Source organism: Osmia bicornis, chromosome 14 (assembly GCF_907164935.1).
Source record: "Osmia bicornis bicornis chromosome 14, iOsmBic2.1, whole genome shotgun sequence".
In the NCBI taxonomy this organism is placed as follows: domain Eukaryota; kingdom Metazoa; phylum Arthropoda; class Insecta; order Hymenoptera; family Megachilidae; genus Osmia; species Osmia bicornis.
In genome coordinates, this window is record NC_060229.1 from 2,748,316 (window position 1) to 2,772,303 (window position 23,988).

The 23,988-nt window shown below is 46.4% G+C and overlaps 1 protein-coding gene across 3 annotated transcripts in view; it reads right to left on the reverse strand.

The window, feature by feature from the left end:
• Window positions 1-11,786, reverse strand: part of LOC114878991 (nuclear receptor subfamily 4 group A member 2) — a 34,175-nt gene extending 22,389 nt beyond the window's left edge. Inside the window, exons 1-2 of one of the 3 annotated variants that reach the window (XM_029193431.2) lie at window positions 10,996-11,036; window positions 10,061-10,593 (exon numbers count right to left, since the gene is read on the reverse strand). In XM_029193431.2, the coding sequence (XP_029049264.1) occupies window positions 10,061-10,310 (250 nt within the window). In that variant the 5' untranslated portion in view covers window positions 10,311-10,593; window positions 10,996-11,036. Of the gene's footprint in view, window positions 1-10,060; window positions 10,594-10,995 lie in introns of all 3 variants that reach the window. The other 2 variants (XM_029193430.2, XM_029193432.2) reach the window with 2 other exon arrangements.
• Window positions 11,787-23,988: the final 12,202 nt, after the last annotated feature.

Sequence of the window (23,988 nt, forward strand, 5' to 3'; positions counted from 1 at the left end):
CGGTGCCCACGCTACTGAAACTTGCACAAACCACGAAAATCCGTGTAACGTTGTCGAACGACACTGAAATCGGTCGAATCGAAAAACGCGTCGCGACAAATCTGGGACAATGTTCGGTGACGAAGAAAATTCGCTATCGGAGAACCGCTTTCAGGCTCGATCCGCGTCTGATTTCGATTTCTCCTTGAAATTTCTCCACCGTCGGTGATCCCGTGCGATCGAGGTCCCCGATGGAACGGGAAACGTGACGGCTACGGTTGAGAGGGAGAGAGAAAGAAATAAAAAAAGAATCGAGAAGGAAAAGACAGCGAGCAACGGCAGCAGCAGTAGCAGCAAGGATGGGGACAAGCCAAGTGAAGCAAAGCCAGAAGCACGAGTCAGCGTGCGGTAGCGTGCACGTGTGCGTGCGTGTCGGCGCGACAACGCGCTAGATACGATCTGTGTCTGGTTGGTATGCGCCAGAGCGGGCAATACGCGACACCCATACCGTGGTCGGAAACGAGCTGCAGGTTCCGTGACCCCGAAACCGGGTACACAATCTCCCGTTGATAGCCAACCGATCTGGGAGGAAAGCTCATTCCCGATCGCCGGCTATCCCCGGGCGCAGCTAATTGGCCGATAAGCATCGGGCACAATTAACGAATATTAACTGCTTCATTACGGACGGCGGTCTAAATATCTCGATTCGCGAGAAATCAAATAAAGGTAACACGCTAACCGGGAAAGGAAGGTTTCGGCTTTCTATTTGGCCAACTCGATGGAAATCGGAACGAGCTGAACTCCGGAAGAAAATCAGCCTGTTGAAACCTGTGATATGGAGCTGATTTTATTTTATTTTATTGCGCTGTTCGCAGTTTGATGAAAATTATAAACTGTGATTATACATTCGTTTCGCTTTGAAGTTTACTTGAACACTGGACGGCGGACTATGGAGAAAGACCCGATTTTTGACTTCGTTATTAAAGGGTTAATTAAAATGTCGCTTTCCACGAAGCCCTGCTGATTTTCCAAGGGGAAACTGAATTAAAATCCGTCCTTAAATATCGTCGACGATTTTCAATCATCGAAGACCGGTTCACGAACAGAAAGTAACGCGACTTGGAGTTTTCGATATCGGCATAAATTAATTACGCTTACACGTCCGCGTTAATTATCGACGTCCTCTATGCACCGAAACGAGCGTAAACTAATTAGTTCCCGTTTCGAGAAGCGTATATTTCACGGAACTGACATTGCGAGGTACCAGCACCGTTAAAAAACAATGCACGTCCTCGGTGTTGTTAACGATTGGAAACACGATGTTGCAGATTCGCGAGAGTCACAACAATCGAACAGGATCATCAACCAAGCCGCGACTAATTATCCCCGAGATGACTGCTAATGACTGGAGAGCGAACTGGAAGTTCGAGGCAAGTGTTAATCACTTTACCCTCGCATCGACGGACACGCGTGTGCAATACGCTTCGGTAATGCTCGCTTCGGGCGAGCGTGCATCCAGAGTGCATAATTGGATGTAAATACGAATGTGCGATCGAATCGAAACGGTGCATCATAAATCATCGCGAAAACACGACGGAATAATCTGCTGGATGATGGGCAAACTGGTTGTATCAGAATAAGAAAATACTCGACATATATAAATATGAAATAAATTGGACGATGCGCATAGAATGATTCTGTTCATGGTGATATAAGCTCATGTGAAAAACATACTCGCGAGCAAATCAAGATTCCCCGTAGGCGTCCCGGGGGAAAATGATAGGGTAGCGAAGGAGGCTTTATATATAGGTCAATGGCACCCCCATTACTTGCGTATGAACGTTTATTTCTTTCTAAATTACGTGTTGAATGAAAGCAGAATTGTGGGCGGAGAATGGAGAAAGGTCTAAGAACAAATCAGGAACTACCGAATTTAATTCACACCGTTTCTAAATTAAGGAATCGTTTATTTTCTTCCCCGTCTTGTTGAACATGCACGCAAGTTCTATAAGTCACCCACGCTTAATTTCAAGCTATTCCATATCATAATTCATAGCAATGTATTAACAGCTCAACGAGTAAAAAAGTACAGGTTGTTCAAACTTATCGCACGTTATAATCATGTTAGTAGAATTCTTTGTACCGTGTTATTAAACCGATCAGGTGCATATATGCATTCAACGAAACGTCATTATGGCGACCCTTTGATACACGTATGCATTTCTCGAATTTATGCAGAAAACAAAATGGTCGATGTTTTGCACCGAATCCTTAACAAAGAACTTTGCCCCTCAAAGGGCTTTCGCGGTCCATTTATTCCCTGTCAATGGTTCTTATCGATTTTTAACCAAGACACAGCAGGTTAACAGGGCTTTTGTGCTGCAATTTATTGCACAAAGTGCACTTTAGGGGGCAAGTTACCTGTCAGAAAATGATTTTCAAATTCGATCGACCGAGAAGAGAAATTTTCGTTCGGTTCACCGAAAAATCGACACGCGATTCGGTAGTCCGTCGATTTGCATGTCGTCGCGAACGACGATGGGACTTGTAAGAGGGATCCTGGAATCGGACGATCCTGGAATCCTGAACGCTGTGAGTTAACGAGGATTCGTTCGTACACGAGTAGCGTGCAACAGGCAAACGAGTGATTTAGTCGCTTAGATCGAGGTCCGCATACCGAACGACTGTGACCGACTCAGGACGGATCGAGAGACCCCGTTGGGCCTCGAGGCCTCAAGGACGGCGAGCTCGTAAAGCCAATTCGTGCCTCTCCCTCGCTCGTCCAGGCGGATTTTCTTCGCCGTGACGGACGAAGACGTACATCGGCCGCAACCTGCGCCGACCACCACCTCCGTCGTTAATGTTAATGTTTGCAAATTGTGCGTTGCGTCGAGAGATTACGGGGTGAAAACGAGTGCTCGTTGGTTCCCTCCGCGTGGTCGTTCCGAGAGAAAAGGTCAAGCAGAACGTTTCGAAAAGAGAAGTGTTAGCGAACGCTAATTCTAACTCTGGTTGGTCCGCGAAAGCGTATGAAAGCAGAAATCGGTCGGTTCGTAAATTAGGACACGTGACGCGATTCCACGAAATTAATCTGATCAAAGTTGCAAATGAAGCGGCTAGACGTACGGTCCGCGAGCTAGGAAGCAGAACGACAATGCATCTGATAAAGTGCATTCGACTCTAGGCAGCGGAGTTTGCGATTCATTGTGAAAGAATCGAACACGAGGTCATTCCAGATGAATTTCTATCATTTAATCAGCCTTCGAAATTTAATTTACCCCTATCCTAACCTGTTCATCCCTCTCGGATCGTCAGAAATGCAAGAAGAACAGCATTGAATGTCGGTAGAATAAAACCACCCCTTAGGTTTCCACCTGTTAAAATCCGACGTTCAATATCGCACCGGTCTATCCCCTTTAATCGGCGGCCTTGCTTGCCCCCGTTAAACAGACTCGTTCGCACACGTACACGAACAAACCACCCTTGCACCCTCCCGGTGTGGGTCGTCAACACACAGAGGAGAAACTCGCGTCCCTCACCGGCGCAATCCCGCTCCACCTTTGCACAGCTGCTTTCCACCCCTCGCCTCTCCCACCTTCAACCGCCCTCTGATCCAGTGACGTCATACTGCGACGTCGTCGATGACGTCATTGTTGTACCGCAGTTCCGTTCATCGATCGACGCCCACCCCATCGCGCGTTCAGGGGCGGAAAATCAGGTGGCCTCTTTCGATACGCTTTATCACCCTCCATTTCCGTCGCTTCAAAGAGGCGTACAGGTTTCTTTCGACTGTCTCTGACGTGGTACCATTTCAAATAATTTACTCGATCCTTCGATCAGGGATATTTCGAGCGCGTTCAAAGGCAGCCTCGAGTAGGGTTTCATGGTTGACGGGAAATTTGGACAGCGGAACGAGTTGAAATCCGAGACGACGCGATTGAAATTGTTCAAGGCTAGCCCGTGTTTTCGCGGGCCAGTTTTATCTTGATTGATTTTGATTACTCGATCCGCGCTTTTGCCACAATGTTTCGGCGTCCTTGACTTGTCCCAGGGGATTCGGTTCGTGCCGCGAGATCGTTCGTGCGTATTTCAGTGAACTTGGTAAGAGCGATTATCGAGACTCGATCATTGCCGGTAGAATAGTCGTCGATAAATCAGACGCGGGGGAGACAGGTTGGAAAAGCGTAGGAATTCATTAGTGGACATAGTTGCTAATAGACAACATTTCAAGTAACTGTCACAACATTCTCCAGCGAGGTCAGGATAAGAGATACTTCTTTCTTCGTTATAACGATACACGAAGCGCTGCTTATGCATCGTAGAAGAAACGATTCAATTCTTTTTTAACTAATATTGAAATTAAAAGTATGAATTTTAGCTGAGAAACTGGGTCGAACCGGTCGGCAACAAATGGAGGAATTAAAAGATTCCCTTATTAGTGAGAGGAATTATTCTGGTATCCAGAGACCAGCCGTTTCATTGACTATTCAACTACATTAAAGTCTGACGATCGGTCTGAAATCTCAGATTTCAACAGGCCAAGGAAAAATATTTGATTCAAAGGTTTGTTAAGCCAACCAGATTACTGCGTTGAATCGATACAAGCCGCTTCGTCGGTGGCACCCACTACCTAACACACGTTCCGATTTTCTTTAGCATTCAGGGCGACCGAATTGTACAGTGTCGGTTATCGTGGGCTTCCCAAGGAGAATTACTGTCGTAGGGGAGATGGATCCATACAAATAGAGTCTTAAAAATTAAAATTTTTAGAATTACTTTTTCCCCTAGAGAAACCTACTTCCAAAGGTACACCGTGGGTAATGTGCTTCGAGACACAGCAACCTTTCCACCTTTCCCTTGACAGTTCTTACATTTCTGCTCGATGACATCACGGAGAACTCGCTTCGAGGCGGATCAAAGTGTCAATAATCGATCAACATTTGCATCGCAATGTATTCTTAAGAATCTAGTTATGAAAATTGGAGGATCATAAATATTCCAGATAATCTGATTGCCACTAATGCAAGCATCCATCATTCGAATGTCCTAATCTCTAATTAATAATCTCCTAATTCGTCATTTCTCAAAGGCTCTTGATTGGATTCTTAAAAAGAGCTTTTAACAGGGTGATGTTGATAAAAGTTTCTTTTCCACCGACCGGTCATTCACCAAAGACTGGCATCGGACCGGTATTTACGTTTCGAGTCGTTGCAAAAAGCTCGCGTCAAAGCACGCTCGCGATGCACGCTCGTCACGGGTCTGTTTTGGCATCGTTCACCGTTCGCCTTTCGCCTCCTCCGCGTCCCTGGTCGTTTTAACCCGTTGCAACGTCACGCGGAACCCAGCCCCGACGGGCTAAATCTCGAGCCTCGCCGTATTCGCGCGCATTAAATTTAGCCACTGCCACGCCGACTATTACGCGAGCGAACTGCCAGTTTGATCCCGTGGTAGTAAGTTCCACGTCTCCGCTCCTACCTTTCGTCAAATTTCCCCGCTGTTTTCGACGGCATTTTCCGGGAAACGATTGCGCGACGATGCGCCCGTGACACCTCCGCAAAAATTACCGACGCCACGTGACGCCCGCCTCTCGCAAGGTCGCGAACAGAATGCGCCACTCCTTATGAATATCTTCGTGCATAGCGATGCTTTCCCTTTTCAGGGAAATCCAATTTTTTCAGAAATTTTTACTTTAATCATCAACGATGATATTTGGATTTTCTTTTTCCAAAAAATGAAATTGAACTTTAATTTCACAGAGAACGGACAAAATAATAGAATTTAGTATATAACTGAGAAATATGAAAAATAAATAAATGTCAATTGAAATTTTCCCTCGTTTTCTCTGAAAAGGTCGAGAACCCAGGACATCGTGATTTTTCCAAGGAAAGCCCGATTTGATCGCGAGTGTGCCATACTCTATAGTTTCGAACCCCAAATGACCAATACCACTCAGCTGGCGTAGAAACGGTGCTCGCAATCGATAAGGGAAAAAAGCAGTTCGAAATAAACGTCAGATCGATAGTAACCCTCTCGTTACCTCATTTCAACCAGACCGGATATCCCTGCGACGCTAAATGGATGAACAGAGAGTCGACGTGGCACTCGTCCCGTGACAGGCGCGAAAACTTCGACGCCGACTTCATGTCCGGGCCCGTTCGCACTGCTCCGAAACTTTCGTAAACACTCGAAACTTCTTGGAACCGGCACCGGCGTTTAAACGCGTTCACTGCGTCATCGTTTCGAGCGGAGGGTAAGGAAAATGCGGGGCAGCGTGATTCCGCGCGAACGGTGCGGTGACGCGGAAAGAGGAAATCTCGTGGTGGAACTGAAAGGGCGAGCGAAACGATATCGACGGCATCGGTCGCCAACGACGACAACGAGAACGTCGAAGGAGGTGGCGAAGACGACGACGAGGACGGCGATGCATAACGCCCGAAATAGCGTCGTCCTTGGCGGTACGCGTGACGTCGTTATGCCGTCGGTCGGTCGATGACGGACGGGGGCGGCGTAGTGACGTCAGTGTTTAACGGAGCAAAGGGTGGAAGAGAGATGGACGGAACGGTAGCGTCGCGACGCCACGGAGCTTGCGCGCGAAACCAGTGTCGTGCGTCAAGTTTGAATGAACCAGCCATCGCGAGGGAATACTCGTGCAACTTTCCTAGTCGTTGGATATTCTTTCACGACCATCTGGCTTCTCGTTTGCTTAATCGATTCGAGAAATACTAGACTATGCAAATTACGGTTCGTTTGATTTCAAGACACCTTTCTTTGCCTCTGCAGTCAAGGTTTGTAGTTGAAGAAAATAGAGCAGGGGTGTACTGGTACCTGTAATTTCGGGAGCCGAATAGCAACTCGGGTGTTGGACTCGCACCGAAATTTTTCTATAGAGAAAGCAGGGGACGAATGAATTGATTGCACCGATTCGGCGATCGATCGGTAAACAGCAGCGAGAAATTACCGAGCGGCGTGAAAACTCGCGCGGAATACGCTTCCGCGCGGTGAAATCTATTTCAGGTGAAACAAGGCCGTGCGTCAGCCGGTCGCGTTACACACTTTTTGCTCGGTTCGCCCGAATTACCATAAACCTGTCGAGCATGCGGCCACCACCGTTGAACGTTACACGCGTTGCATACGCCGTTGGTAATTATCCTTTTTTTTTTTTTTATCTTCATTCCGTCTCCGTCTTTATTTTTTCCACCTCTCTCCGCTTTGTTCACCGCTTTTCTTTCGTTTCTTTGCCTGTCTTTCGAAGCCGCGATCATTATCGAGCTACTGTTAATCAAGCGTGCTAAAACACAACGAATCGAGTCCTCCCGGTATTTATAGCGCCACCGTCTGACTACTGACCCTTTCACCGTTGGCACGCGCGTTCATATGCATCAACGTCACTTATCGATCCTACAGTCATTATGCGAGTCACAATCTCATTACTCAGAGCTCGAGTAATCTCTCTTTCTCACAGGAGAACACGTTCTCTGTCGAGGTAATCAGCTTCTCTTGCTCGACGAGAGAGGAGAAAACCGTCGTGACAATGATATTTTCTTACCGATTATTGACCGTTTTGCCGTTCGAAAATGCTCGTCCGTATTTTTTCATTTTTCCCCTATTTGCGTACGAGTAATTCGTTGTTACGCAACGAGGAAATTACCGTACGGTTAACGATCGATGTTTATCGACGAGTATCGGTATCGATTAATTATAATTATCGCCGGTTGCCTCTTTCCTTCCCACGAACCGGTGGAAACGTGTTGGCCGAGCTCGATGAAAGTCTCGTATTTTGCACGAATCGCGCCGAAGGAACGATTACATAATTGAAGAAGCGGCATAGCATTTATGCAATATGAATCGACGGGACCTGGGGTGCCGTGTCTTTCCATCCTCGTTACTACACCTCCGCTTCCGGTCGCTTCCTGATCGCGTGCCCGGAAACAAGGGCCTATTGCCGCCCCGCTAGCCGCAAGCTCATGAAAAACTTATCACCGGAATCGAGCAGCTACTTGTCATCGTCTAACTTCTTCGACGGAAACTTTCAGTGTCGATGCCCTGGCTATGGTTGTAAGCGTCTTTTGTCTTATGGTTAGATATTTCTAACACGAAGAAAATTCAAGCCCTCGAGTAATTACCCCACCCGCCACGTCTAACAAATTGCATTTTCGAGTCATAGATATAGAAACATCGCTCTCTCGGATGAATCGTCGGTCGTTCATCGTCCTAGCACGCCGAAAACGTGAAAAGTGTAACGGCACGTGATGCCCGATGCATTCGCCGTCTCTTTAATCCCCTTTGTGTCCCAGCCAAGCAGCCACGGATCGCCCGCCTCGCACGTATATTTAGTTTGCCCAGTAAAACAATGCAATTGGCCTCTAGGAAGCTCTGCCGTTCCACGGGCACTCGCCGTCAAAATACTATCCAATTTGATGGTTCCACGAACGATCTGGATTACTTTCTTCTGCGTCATCTGTCTATTCCTTTCGATTACTTCGATCGTTTCCTTCGTGGATGAACATAATACATTTCCCCTTCCAAACGAGTAATAATTAATTCATCGTTCAATCGAAGAAGATTGAGACTAAAAAAGACCTCAATGGTCGCCGTTTTCGTATTATACATTAACGAACGTGATAATTATTCGTAATAAATTAAATTACATTTAATAAAATGTATTTACTTGCCAGTTAATTGATTGATCAATACGAATGTCGCTGGGTCATCCGAGATCGGCATTGCAAATTTAATTAAATTCCAAAAATTGAAAGAAAATAAATTTAAAAAGAAACAAAGATTCCATTCTGAATAATTATAATTATAGCGCGCACGGATCGAGTCAGAGAAGGAAAGTAGGAGCGCGCGTACGCGTGTTTAAAAAGAATTAAGTAGTTAGAGACGTGCCAGCTCAGACGGCCTCCGATGCGCGTCTCGCTAATGTCTGAGTCTGATTGCGCTTAACTACTTGCACGCTGAAGCAACAGCAGCAGCGAGCCGACCACTCGCGTTTATACTCGAGGCCTATTAACGTACACTGTTGCAACGACACGTGTCGCAGGCTTTATGCGTTAAAGCAACGATTATTCCATGGAGTAAACCGTTCTCGAAAGCCCCGTCGTCTCGCTTTATCATGGAACGAGAAGCTGTCACCTCGACTGATTAGATTCCTCGATCGATATGTTTATCAAACGTTCTCCCTACTCGCTGTCGCGGTTATTTTTCCCTAGCCTTGTGAAACTTGCGTACATATATCGCAATTACATGCTCGTAACCGGACCTATTACCGAGGGAGGGTGAACTTCGAAACGGGTAATCGCGTTTAACGCTCGGAAGTCGTAAGCATTGATTTACCTTACATTGTCAGGGCCGTTACTCTCGCGTACCTGACAATCGGTTTTGCGCGATTCAACCACCGCTCGAGCACAATGCAGCGTTACCCGCGGCGCGGTGACCGCACCTGCACCACGCTCCACGCGCGGTTATATTTGTTCGTTCTTGCGCTCTCTTCTTTCCTGCGCGGCCAGGTCTCGTGCGGGCCAAGTATGTACGCGGAAAAGAAACGCCTGTCTTGCACTCGGCCGACTGCCAGACTATATTTACCTTAACGTGCCAATTACACCTGTAAAAAGTACTTCTAGGCTCGTCAGCTATAACCGATCGAACTTAGAGTCAGTCGGTAGATCCGCGCCACCGTTGTCCTCGTAAAATGGAAGGATTTGGAAGATGGAGGATGATGATGGTGGTGATCAAAATAAAGAAATAGTTATGAATGAACATCGAAGTTTTCGTTAGTTTCAATCGTCTTTCGCTTCGCCATTTAATTCCTGTTGACTGCGGAGAGGTAGGTGAAATGATTGGAAACAATTTACTTGAAAAGAAATATCGAAGAAGGATTCTTCAGAAAGCAATTTAGAAATATTCTTCTCGTCGATCCATCTTCGTAATCAATGATCGTCATCGATGCGCCCATCACCACCACCACCACCACCTTTCAACCACAGTCCGTCAGTCATCAACCTTCCTTCGTGGAGGAGGATAAACTAAACGTAGGACGGTCCCAAGGTCTTTCGTTCTGTTTGTTTGACTATCGACTTACACTTATTCCAGTGATCGTGGCGTTGCACCCCTTGGTGCTCGAAGTTCCGATGATGATCATGATTGTTGTTGGTGTCCGCCGCGATGGTGACCTGGTGGTACGGTGTAGTCGGTAAATGGATCGTCGTCGATCGATCTCGTTGATCGTGATCATGATCGTCGATTAGATGGCGGCCAGTTGCGGTGCGCTGATGGGTGGTCGCAGCACGAACGGTGGCTGCTTCCGTGGCTGTATCCTCCACGGTACGCATCGCACGTACGATCAGCACTATCGCGCCTCCTTTTTACACGTTTCATTCACCGAACAGCGTCTCTTAAATGTACCCGGGGTGCGGACGATCGATGGCCGCGTCGATCGCGACCATCCTACGGTACCAACGATCTCGCACTTTTTCCTTCTACCTTTGACACCTTCCTCGGCCAGCTTCTCGCCTCTTCGTACGCGGCGCACGCGCGCACGTGCTCGATCGGAAGGCTACTCGTAGAAAAGCGAGTGTCGAAAAGTTACACGTGGGTCAGGGGTCCGAATTTGACCTTAACACGAATCAAGGAACCGAATCATCGATTTGATTATTCTCGTGTCAACGATGCGATGGTTAAAGGCAGTTTCTATTTAGTTCTGCGATTATCGAGGTACGAGAAGAGAGGCGATGAACGATGAATGAAAGTGAAAGTGGAATACGAATATCGAGAGGATCGTGTCGACGAAAATCGATGGCACGATGATTCTCACGGTTCGCAAACGGTACCCGGCGAACGGAACGTGGAAATTCCTCGACGATCGGTGTGATTACAGACGCGAATGAAAATGAGAAGCGGGACATGAAACGGAACAAGTACTCGTGCTCTACGTGATCCAGCCGCAAGCAGCACACACACAACTCACCCACAACACATGGATCAAGAAAACAGTGATGACACACGTGTATCACCAACCTGTCTGCGTGGTCGTCGGGCTAGACGGATCCTTCCGGACTACGTTATCGGAGGTGAGCGCTCCACCGAACGGCCCGAACACTTCTGTCCAGGGTACTCGCATGCAGAATTCCGTATTATGTCCTTCACGATCGTCCAGATTATCGTTCCTCCGTCACAACGGGCGACATCGTTTGCACTGTTACCGTCGCGATGTTCTCCAGATATATCGTCGAATACTTCAGCATCGATCGCTGCACAATGTCCACCTGTTCGATTACGAAGTCAGACTGTTTCCCGCGGTTTCGTCTTTGCGGTTTAAAGATGACGATTTCAGCGGGAAGCTGCCGGGAACGTAGCACGAGACACACCGCAAGAGTCCCGCACGCGGAAACCACGCGCGTTCGAACGTGCCAGTTGCGCCTCTCCCTCTCTTCAAGTTGGTCACGCGAAACTCAAACACAAACGTCCTTGGCTGCAACACCTTTTCTTCCTGGCTTTGCGTGTGTAATCCCCCGCTTTTTTTTAATTCTCACTTGATACGCGTTTCACGTTTACCGATCGACTTGCACAGGAGGAGTACGGTGAAACGAGAACGCTGACACCGGACTCTATATTTTCCTTTTCTCCTTTTTACATACGACGAACGTGCGTTACTGGAAGAAGAGAGCTGAGAAAGATAGAGCAAAGAGAATAATAAGGCTCGGAGATAAGAAAGAGAGAGTGAAGAAAGAAAACAGCACGGACACGTTTTGCAAGAAAGCGATACGCTCTCGCACGGGTGGCCGGCCGCCGCGTAACTGAGTCCGGATCGCGCGCGTTCCTCCGCTATATTAAAACCGTAGCGTGTGTAGCGACGGCGGTGGCGGCGGCGGAGAACGGCGAACGGCGCTAACGATGACGTCACCCACGGACGTCATAACCCGGGGATACACACGACAGCAGCCGTCGGATCGATGGACCTGGCTCCGAGTAAGCGTCGCTATTGGCCCACGCGACTGACGATGCCGCTACAGTGACGTCAACACACCACCTACCGATCCACCCGACTCCCTCCATCCCGGCTAACCAACCCCGCGTATCGCTCGATCCAAACCAACCCGACCCGACCCAACAACGGCGGCACGCGGACCACCGTTGCTTTCTTCTTAGGCCATGTCCACACTGCCATTTATCCTACACTCGCGAATAGCTCCTCTGATGCATTGCTTCGTAAGCGAGGAGTGTATGCTGCATGCGGCAGTGGACTACTGTCGCTGCCTCTTATGCCGCATCCGCGTTGCTATTCTTGGGCCACATTTGCTTTCCCTTAAGCCGCAGCCAGGATGGTACTTTTGGACCACTATCAGTGCCTGTTATGCCGCATCCATGGTAGTATCGCAAAAAGTGGGTCCAAACAATTGGCACACATTGCTCAGAAACAGGAGTATGGACGCAGCATAATGCTTCCACAAGGAAAACGGCAATCACTGTTTTTCGAACGTTTCTGTCCTTTCCGAACTATCTTTATCGCTCTTCGAGTTTATTTTCATCTCTACCGATTTCTCTCTTCAACACCCGCCTCTTTCTTGGCTCGCTTCCGTTCGTTTCGCGAAATCTACCGATGGCGATGAGCCACTGGCTGACACCGATAACCGCTTTTGAATTATCGATGAAGCGTGGATAAAATGGGATTCTGCAGAGTGATGGATGGAAATAAAGTTGGTCGGGTTATGTCGTTTGTTAACCCCCCTCTTTCGGCGTCTGATATTTCGATTGATGCCTGATGGATGAATCATTGAAGTAGTTCGATGACGTAACGGAACAGGTGGCTCTTGGCTGATTGCGACGAGCATCCCCGAAGTGCAGTCGCCGATACTGTTGGGGCATAACAACTTCTGCGCGGTATAGTTTTTTAACTAAAGGGTGATAAGCTAGAATCCCCTATGAATCCCTATAAATTGCTTACGGTTTTGTAACCTGCCTGAACCACCGTTCAGTTGCACACGGCTACGTGTACATTTACAGCACCGTCTCTTCCTTTCCCACGCAATTCATCATCCTGATGGGACTTTCTGCTTCCAATCAGAGACGAGTATCATCTTAAACGAAACTCGTCCCCGTTCTCAGATAAATCATGATTAACCATACTATGTGTTTCTCGCTACGTAAACGCTGCTCAATTATCCGAGGAGATAGGACTCGCAATTATTCATTCCCGCTTGTCAATCGAATGCTCGTCCGTCAACGGACCAACCGGATTGACGCACAGATGCGTGATCAAGCGAACGCGGAAATCCTCGGCTACTCGATGAGCAATCGATCTGGAAATAATGCTAATTAACTCGCATCTCCTGGAACTGTAACACAACTACGTCATCGTGTACTGGTTGCGCCATCGTAATCCCCGTACATGCGCGTGGGTCACCGACGGACAGAGGGAGATGCAAGTGGGTCAGACAAGGACAAAGCGACGGAGGGATGAAAAGAAGGACGGATAGAATGGAAGAACGACGTAACGGAAAAAGATGAGACACTTGTGTCGAGGGATGTCGTTCTGCCTCTCTTCCGTTCTCGACTCCACCACCTCTGCAACCTTCATTCATGCATCACTCGAGCTACCCCGCCAGCCCCCTCCGCCTCCAGCAGCCCCGTCCCTCTTGCCACCGACAGGCGGACCTGGTGACTGGTGCACGCGTGCCGGAGCGGAGGCGTGAGCATGAGTCGACGTCGCCCCAGTTAATCACCCGTAAGACGAGCTCGCTTCGACACGTGACGAAACACGCCAGTATCGTGTCGGCCACCTGTGAAACGAGCAATGATCTGGAAGAGGCAAGAGAGAAGGATAAGGTCGTTCGATCGGTTCGTAAACCAGGCGAACTCTTTGCCGACAATTCAGCCGCAACTAGGCAGTTCCCTACAACTCGGATACACGTTAAACACTGGCGTGTATCGACGAGGAACAGGCTGTTCCATTATTCAGTGTTGAATCTTTAATCGACGAGATCTTTTACCTGGAATTTCCATCGTTAAAAAAAGAACAGGTAGCTGCTTCTTTACCATTTTTTACAGTCAGAAAAGATAGCCGAATTCAATTCGCCAGCTTGTGCAAGGTTAAGTGAACAGTGTCCTCGGTGAAGACTGACCGTAATTGAGTATTTCGAAATGCCATCGTTTTAATGCGTTGTCGCGATTAATCGAGAGATAACAATTTGTAGTTGGTGAAATTTCAAGTTTCTGGATTGGCAGGAGCGATGCGCTGATCTAGGATAGTCCGGCGAGGGTAAGGTCGATCGATACCTAAGCCGGAATCTTCCTGTGAAGACATCGTGGGCGAAGGTTGTCGCGACTATCAAAACGACCGCTGTCACGAGATAGCGAGAACATCCGACGAGTTTCGGTTACCAGCGAAAAAGTTGTTTGCCTCGGCATGCTCTGGTGACATGCCGGTGATATGTAGTAGATTTAGGACTCTTCAAGGATTAAGGAAATCGAGGAAGCAGATATTCAATCATTCATGAATATGCACCGTCTGGCTTGGTTTTATCCTTATCCCTTGGACGGCGGACCATGGGGGGAGACCCAATTTTCATATTACTTCCATTTCCTAATTTGACACTGTTCCTTTAAAAATTGTTCTTCCACTATATGCAACTCTTTCATTGGTTAATTCTTGCTTGAAAAATATTTTAGGGGTAGTTTTCTAGTTATGACAATCACCGGACGATTTCTTCTCCGATGGCTTGTTTTCATCGACACGAATTATTTACTCATTTTCTTTAATTAGCCACCGCTTTGTGCCGCTGAAGATCATTGTACCGTATAACGGAGCAATACGGCGGATAATTTTTTATTAGATTGCGGGATGACCTTTCTCCCGTGTAATGCGCTCTCGGTGGAAAAGCTTGGATGCCAGTGAACCACTCTCTCGTCGCATCCCTCCATGGATATCGCTTTTCACTCTCGTCCATAGACTTCCCGTTACGATGGAATCGCAGAGAGATCAATTAATATTTTTTTCCCCGTTTAAGGATTCAGGTAATCGATCGTTGCGTAAAACGCAGCCGACGGGTTAACGGCGTGCTCTTTGAAAATCCAGCTTACTTCTAGTTTGCACGTGGTCATCTTCGAATCCTGCCTCTCGATCCAAGGAGATTTTGAAGGACTGGCTAGCGATTTTTGATTATTTCTTTTTATTTTCATTTTTAGAAAGTTGTCCGTGATAAACTTCCTTCGAAAGAGGAGCCCGTTTCCATGCGAACATTCAAATGCGATTCGATGATTTGTCCCGTGTAAATCTTGCAAAGACTTCCTAGCTTTCTAACAACGAGCCTTCTTGTTGAATTTTACATTTCACGATTATAATGCAACTGCGTAGTGTTACAATGAATAAAGATTCACCGCGTTACGTATTAACCCCTCGACCGGTTGGGGTGAAATGCGTGTTACGTAATCTCTGTTGGATCAATTTGGCCTCAATTAATAAAGTGGATGGGACATATTTTATTGAACTTTCTATTGAAACTCGGCGTGCACTTTTGAATTGCCCCAGCGGACTTTTCAAAAGAACGCAATTACTTAAACGTTATCTAATCTTAAATCTTCAACCGTGTAATTAATTTGTTTCCATTCGAATCTCCTCGTCTGTTCGAAGGTGTACATTAATCACAGGATATTATTTCTACCGATCGATTATTAAATAATGGACCAATATTTATCCAATTCTTCCTAGAAAGCGTGTCAGATATTCGTTTAACCCTTTCGATCCCTCTAGCAGCAATCGGTCCCCCTAAGATGAAAACTCGTTTCAATTTTGCAAAGGAGTTCTTATGACAATTATGAACGATATTTTGTACCAAAAGAATATTTTTTTCAACATCCAAAAATCCAAGCCAGAAAGGGGTAAACATTCCACCCTTTAATTAGTGCGACAAGAAACTGAAGCGTCGAAATTGTTTCGAAAATTAATCGATCAGAATTGTCGAAAGAACAAGGTGGCTCATCTTGACCTCGCGGGCTACCAGTCGAAAGATAAATTTCACCATTAACTGTCGCTGTTTCAAGGATGATCGCGAAACATGCATCGCTCAGCCTCGAGAACGAATTTCGCGAGCAGTTCTCTTCAGGTAACGAAGGATGTGAACGGAGAAGGAGTTGTGGAAAAAAAAGGACAAACAAGGAGAAGGAGGAACCGGTTGCTGTTATGGGTTCTCCTCTACCGTAGTCAGGAAGAAGCAGGCGAGGGTGAGAGGTTTATACAGGCGGTATTACGCAACTGTACACACGTCGGGTTACACGACGAAAGGAGAGTGTCCTGCGGATATTCGTGCAACCAAAGTTTACGCACGTTTGTACACTATTTATGAAACGTGAACGTTCACCTTTCAAAGATTGGGGATAATAAAAAGGAAGGAAGAACTCATCATCGCGGTCGAGGTATGTTTTTCTTACAGGTAAGATGCAACTGGTGGTATAATTATTGTTTATGATACGTTCGATTCGAAGAAATCGTATCTCAAAGGCGGATGAACTGTTCCGTCATCCAACTGTTGCATAATGTCGCATTTGAATTTTTATTACAGCAATTCGCTATAAAATGGTCCCCTCTAAAGATGCCTATAAGCGTGGCAAAAAAAGATGGAACCTTCTAAAATTAATTATAAGATGAATATTTTTTATTATCTCTCTGTACGAAATTTTGTCTGCTCTTTAATATCGCCAGAAAGAAATTAAAAAAAATCTTCCACTTTGTTCCTGAAAAATTGATAAAGATAGAACTGTTTCTATGCTTCCCAGGTGTGTATGCCCTGTGAATAGTATCAAGAGTAAGGTGGATACAATTGTCCGATTGTCGCGCGAAATAATCGATCTAATTACCATTTGGAAGCAGGGAAAAATGCATTTAATTGCATGCTCGATGGACTTCCTAAGACAGCGTTTAGCTGGAACGAAGAAATAGTGAGTCGTTGCACCGTTACCGGTTGCACTCCACAATTCAATCGACACGTGAGCGTTCTTTTTCTTTTTTTTTTTCAATCAGCAATCGGTAGCGCTACACGCGTCCCGTTAAACTATAATACACGCACAAACGTATACTTGTTATCCTTGTAATTTTTCCACGAGGTTCCCTCCCCCTTGCTCGTAAATCGACGTTTAATTCCGTCTATCCTTGTTTGCCCGTGAATGAAAATGCTAATAAAGCAGCACGTCGAACGGTGCTGCTGATCGCCGGTCAATAATGGGTTAACGCAGTCAGCCGCGGTACTTTCATTTTCACCGGGACTCTGATATTTCCTCGGCGTCGTTTCGAGCGTGCGACAAACCGCGTGGGCGGGCAGCCTTTTAACGGAACCGCACGTGGAGCATTGTGTGTATAATACACGCAACTCGAGCGGCTGCTCGAATCGCCGAGGAAAACGCTGCAGGGAAACCGTTGAAAATTTGGGGTAACAATTGATCCTTGGATTAACTTTACTTTAGGGAACACAAAATCGTTCATCTTTTCATTTACCATTTAATAGCTTTTGATGAGTAGAATTAAAAAATGTAATTTCTAACTTTAGGAATGCAGTGCATACACTTTTATCCAAAGTAAAATTAAAATTTGCATTTTTTTGGATTCTGTACAATTAAAATCGATCAAAATTAATAATTCTGTGCCCCCAAAATAAAGTTTAGATAATTTCGCATTCCCATTTCTATTTTCGAAATTTCAAATGTTTCCTGCTAAAACCGAAAGTTTCAGAATTCTGCTGAAACTTTCCATTTATTTGCCTGATCGAACCCAAATCTCGCTTCGACTGCTTATCTAATTTTTAATCAAAAATCTTCTCCATATGTTCTGCAAACACGTTCACATATCAACCTGTTTGCGAAGGCTTCAAGTAATTGAAAATAACGCCTACGTTATCGTGCGTCAGAGTGATTCAAAATTTCCCCAATTAAAATCATCTCGCAATTTGCGATCGGGCCTCAGCTCGATCCTCTTTACCCGCAATTTATTTCGATTTCTCTGTACGGTGCCTACATAAATTCGTCGGACACAATACTCGAGGACCGTTGGAGGAAGAAAGTTACACGTATCCAGGGAAGGATATACACGGTAGTCTTTTTCTTTTTCGCTTCCAAAACCCTGTCGTTCGCTGTCGTCTCTTCGGACCAGGATGCTCCTCAGGTGTCTTCTCTCCGTCTACCTGTTTCTTTTCCTCTATGTCTCCTGCTCTTCCTGTCTGTCCGTCTCTCTCTTCCTCCCCCCTGGCCCGTTTATCTCTCCTCTTCGTCTGGTCCCGTTTCTCTTTCTCTCTCCTCCTCCCACCTGATAGATCAGAGAACGATGGGCGATTAGCGCCGCGTGTGAAAGGGAAAGCGAGCGGTCGGCTTCACGGAGGAGGACGATCGAGACCCGGCACACGATTCGAAACGACTCTCTCCTCCGTACGTAATGTATTCGTCGTCTCTCCTGCGCCCACTCCTTTTCTCTCTTTCTCCACGCGACCATCTGTCCGTTTCTTTTCATTTTTATTTCAACCCCGCCTCCTTCGTCCCGCTTCTTCAGCCTCACTTTTATAGAGGATGATTTAATTGCAAGGTAACCGCGAAATGCCTCTTTAATTCGTCGCCTCGATCCGGGTCATGATTCATTAAAAAAGGAACCCAACAAGTGATTGAAAAATGTTGTTTTTCCTGTTGAATGCTGATGAGATAACGTTGTGAACGATTCGAGTAGGGTCCATGGCTGATTTGAATAGCTCGGACGCTCGAGGCTCGTCGAGGATGCTGTACTTTCTTCGCGGGAATCCGAGATGCGCTCGACATCCTCGAGACGCGAGGAGACAACTGTTATTCGCGTTGTCGCGGCACGTTACGAGCTATCGACACCGATGATCGATTCGAAATGCAATGATTGCACGCAGAAACCCTCCTGGATGAGTTACGAAGACGGGACGTAGGCTTTCGTGCGTGCATCCACCGCGTGCCGCCGCGTTTCCGCGTTGTTATGCTAATGAGAGAGCGTCGCAGACCAAGACCATCCTTGGTCAGCTCCGACTACTCGAAAGAGACATGAGCCTCGAATTCGTTAGTAAAACGAGGTCTAGAATCTGAATAATATCTTGTATGAGCTAATCTTTACAAATGGCTCAGTGTCGAATTTAATTAATCACGCTTTTGTTTCTTTTTAACATCGGCGTAATCAGAATTCTTTTCAAGGTAGGCCAGGTTCCTTAGAGATTTTGGAATTTTGGAATTTTGTGAGGGGGCCGATCTACCTACTTACATGGTCTCTGCCGAATTACATCACTGCTAATTAGGAGCTTCAGGTAACCAGATCATTAAGGACAAATTTATTTTGGCTTTTCTTCCTCATTGAAGTGATTAGATTTTGTAACAGAATAGGATGATTGGAGGAACTGTCGTTTCTCTTCATCGACACTAATCAATGCGTACTGCTAACTTCCTTCTATGCATCAATGACAGCTTCCTTGATGCTCTTTCCTATCAATCATTAAGTCCATCGACATCTTCAAAAGGTTTCATTTAAACTTCACTACCGTGGTGAAAACGGCCACAGTGAAATCCTAATTACCAACTTTTCATAAAAGTACCTCCTAATATCGTATTGGAAATATTCAGCTGCAAGTGTTCTTCGGTTAGTTTTCTAAACGCCGGTAGTCTCGTGCTCCCGGTAGATTTACCCACACCAGTCAATCGAAGCGAGGTGAAACCCGAAGAAGGAAGTCGTCCTTAAAACGTACCGCCTACGCTATCGCTCGACGATCCTGGAAGACAAATATCCGATTGAAATCGCGACATCGATTGTTCATTACGGCCGTAGTCACCTCTACCGAGCGACTTCGCGCTCGACCCCGAAGCTTTTAACCCGCAACAGATCTCGATTCCCGGTCTCTTCAGCTAACGTTCAACGTATCGTGAATTTTCTATTCACAGTTAGGAGCTTCCCGGCGCGGTCACGATTATGGCGCCATATAAAGAGAATCGACGTCGAGTCACGAGGTCATTCGCGGAGTCACCTATGGGCTTATACCTTCTTCGACTCACCTGGTCCCATCCTTCGCCAACAGGAGGATGGAAGATGCGACCCCGTAAAAATTGGAAATTTTGATTTTTTCGCGATTTTAGAACACCACGCGTCGGTTGCTTAGGTGCGCAACGGTCAGGTGAGGAGAGTAATGAAAAGGGGCGGCAAAGAGGGAGAGAAAGGAAGGAATCGGTGAGGTATAGAAGAGGGGGATAAGGAAAGAGAAAGAGGCGGTTGGACACGATGCCGGAGGATCGCGAGAAGGTCGTCCCCCTTCAGCCTTCGAAGACACACAGGTACTTTCTCCTATAGTTTTTCGGTGTCGTCTTTTGCATGGCTCCCTGCACCGACCAACTACAACACTTCTCTCGATCTACCAACGTTCAGGATCTTCCACGGCATGTACCTGGATTGTTTATGTCCGCGGTGGACATCGGTAGACGACGAGAATTCAAGAGGAGCCTGCTCCTTGTTTAGATGGGTCAACGGTCCGAGAAACTGCCGGTTGCCCGTGGAAAAATCTTGGATCACAAGGATGCGGAGGATTTATCGTTAACGCGAGCCTCGGTACCGTTAACACCGATCCGATTTCCCGATCCTGGAAGCTGAATGGGTAAGGAAGCCAGCGTTGTTCGCTCTGTAACGTGGATGTTCTACTGGCTCCTCGGTTCGGTGTTTCGAAACCCGACACCGTTCGGAATATGTACTTGCATTCCGGACAGGAAGATTAACATCCGATCATTATTGATTTATTAACTGTTTACGTAAGACAAATTTAGTCATCATTTTTTACATTATTTATGTCCGCTTTTCTATGGAGGTTAAGGGGAGGTCAGAAGCTTTCACAAGTTAAAACCGTAGGCTAAGTTAAGTTAGGTTGTGTCTACATGCTAGTTTTGACCGAAGGAAGGCTTTAAGTTTCCGTTACGCCACTGTGTAATTTCGCTGATTTACGATCCTCTCTCGAGACTATCGTCCCTGCGTTCGATCATCTGGAGAACAAAAGGATCCGCGACCGGTCGCCGTACGGACTACAAGGGGAAAACGGGCAAGAAAGCCCGTTAAAGCGGTTGCGTGAAATTGTAGATATGTATGTAGGTTTATGGTAACAGACGTTGGAGTGAAATAGAAGAGGATTGCAGATGACAGACAAGATGAGATCTGTTGGTGACTCGCGGATGCACGTAATACGGGTTTCATCGCGTTTGACGGATGACTAATGCCGAACCGCGGTAGCGAGCAACGCTTGGCCGAGCCTGCGATGTCGTTAACAGCTTGGCTTGGCCTTGGTCAGGAATAGTTAACGGGTTGAGGATTTTTTATAGATTCCGTATCTACTTCCTGCTATCCGCATTGTGACTCCTGCGTGCGGTTTGTCATTGTCTCTGTAAGCTTTATCTACCGGTCGCTATAGATCCATGATTGTCTTAGAATTTTTCTAGAGTAATTGCAGACCTTGATGTGATTCTTTTCTAATTGAAACTTAACAGTATCGCTATCAAATTTGATTAAGGATTAAATACCATAACCCTTCCTCTGAACAAGTACGACACGCAATATCGTACACGCCACTGTACCAGTGGACTGTACGGTGCAAACGTCTACCGTTTCGCAACCGGCATGTCAACGTTTATCGATTTAACGTATATAAAACAACGTTTCGAAGGTTCGTGTCGCAAATAGTTCAAAGCGGCAGCCGTCGGATTTACTTACGTTAAGTAATATTACTTATTGCTGCACTTGCCAATTACTTGCATTAAGTAATCGTAAGAGATTCCTCCTCGTGTGCACCGGCTTCTGATCGTGCCGACACAGAGACACGCGGTAATTATGCGTTTACGAGGACGATCGTACCCACCACTTTCGCCTCTCTAATTACGACGGAAGATAATCTTTAAACGAAGGGATTAGAATCTAATGGGACGAGCAGGGAAATTCATTCGAGCAGTTGATTGTTAATCAACCACCGTTCACATATCCATCTGTCTGATCCGGAGATATAGGAAAATCATTGTTTACATCCTCGTACGTTGGACTGCAATACATTATACCACGTTTAGGTCTCTGGAATGATACGGAAAAGAATGATTATTTGAGGGTGAGCTTGGCACCTTTTTAAAATTCTAAGATTCTAAGGTTTCAAACTTTTAAAATCATAAAACTCCAAAGTCAGCAAGGTCCGGTTTCTCAACAACTGCCACACCTCCTCGACGCCTCTGTCTACCTATCTGCGTCCGCTATCATTGGTAAATGACTATTAAAAATTCATCTCAACGAATCATCAATTGAATTTCTTTCACGAAGGTGATTATGTTCAGCAGGATCCAGGTACCCCGATTCCGGTCGATCTTGGCGTCTGCGCGTCCTTTCCTTCGTCGCCCGAAGCGATCGTCCTCTCTCTTTCTGTGCAGGTGACAGGTGAAACGACCTATACGTGCAGGACAGCGAGGTCGTGCACCGTTCGCCGAGGATACCTAATTCCGGAGAAAAGGAGAGAACCGCGATCGAGGACTCGCTATGAGAAGCGTAGGAGAAACTGCTGCTTTTGCTTCGAACAGCAAACCGAACTAAAACTCCGTGGAAACAATGAAAAATGAATCGAATATTTTCACCTTAACGACACGCTTTTGAAAAGAAAAAAAAGATTCTGATTTATCGGGCGATACCAGGAAGTTTATGTCCCTCCAGTTGGCTTTCCGATATAGAAAAGTGTTAAAATCGTGATATAGTACCATTTACTCTCGCTATCAATTCTATCTGGTATCTTGTACGCTGTCGCAAATGGACCAGGGAGAAATGCGATTTCGTCAGCTTCTCTATAGTCCCGATATTATGTCGATCACTTTTTTCAGTCGTTCGCTTGACAAGATACATATTCAGATAGGATAACATTGGGACGTCGGGACACGTTTCGTGACAATGTTAACACGTCCCTATTATATACAAATTTGATTAATGCAGAAGCAACGATGTAACCAAATGTTAATTAAGTATTCCTCTAAGCGGATCTACGTCCACGAAATGACCTAATTGAGCGTGCACACGGTACCAAAGGTGGCAGCTAAATAATTTCCCTTCGTGGAGGAAGAATTTCAAAGCCTAAACAGAAACAGAGACTGGCGTTTCACGGTAAGCTCGTTCCCGGGGTAAGAGCTATTCTCCGGTATTTCGATATCGTGTTCGCGAGGCTGCTTGCGTGGGACTGGGTGGAAGATCGCGGTGATTAATGGCGATTAAACGAAGAAAGAGAGAGAGTTGACGGCACGAGACCGAGCGTGTGCAGAAACGGCTCTAAGAGCAACAGCATCGAGCGTCGCACCCTTGCGTGGCCCGCGAAATCACTCTACGCGGTATGCGTATTGTATGGTAATACCGCCCGTGTACCTACTCCAATATTTATTCCCCGCAGTTATAACGCGCTTTTACTCGAACCGACGCCATCTATCTTATCCAGCCGCTCCGTGCTCCTCTCCTTGATCTATTGATCCTAGTATTCGTCCGCGTTGCTTGTATCGAACATCGAATATTTATGCTTTATTATATATCCACTGACACGAAGCCCACGTATCATCGATGATTGTCATTGCATGCATCGAGTGAGCAAGTGGATATTCATGAAGTTGCACAGATTTCCAAAAGTCAGGGGGTACCTTAAGTTTGAATCAATATACGTATTCAGTTTCCCAGTGTTAAAGTGTGATGAAAATTCATCAAGCTTTCCAAGACAAAGAATGCACACGGTACCCTGTATGGAACACGTGTACGAGGGTGCATCTCGGCGACATGCATCGTATAACGAACGATCGTGTAAGCCGTTGGAGGAATGCTAGAGACGCACTGGCTCGTCCCGCGAACACGTTCCCGGTGTATCTCGTGCAGCTGCAGGATCGAGTAGGAAAAATCGTCGAGCAGTTGCGAAAATCCGTGGACTCGGGCCCGATTGTAATATCATCGATAACTACTGGGTAGTTTAAGGGGGGAACTTTCTCGAGTAGGTG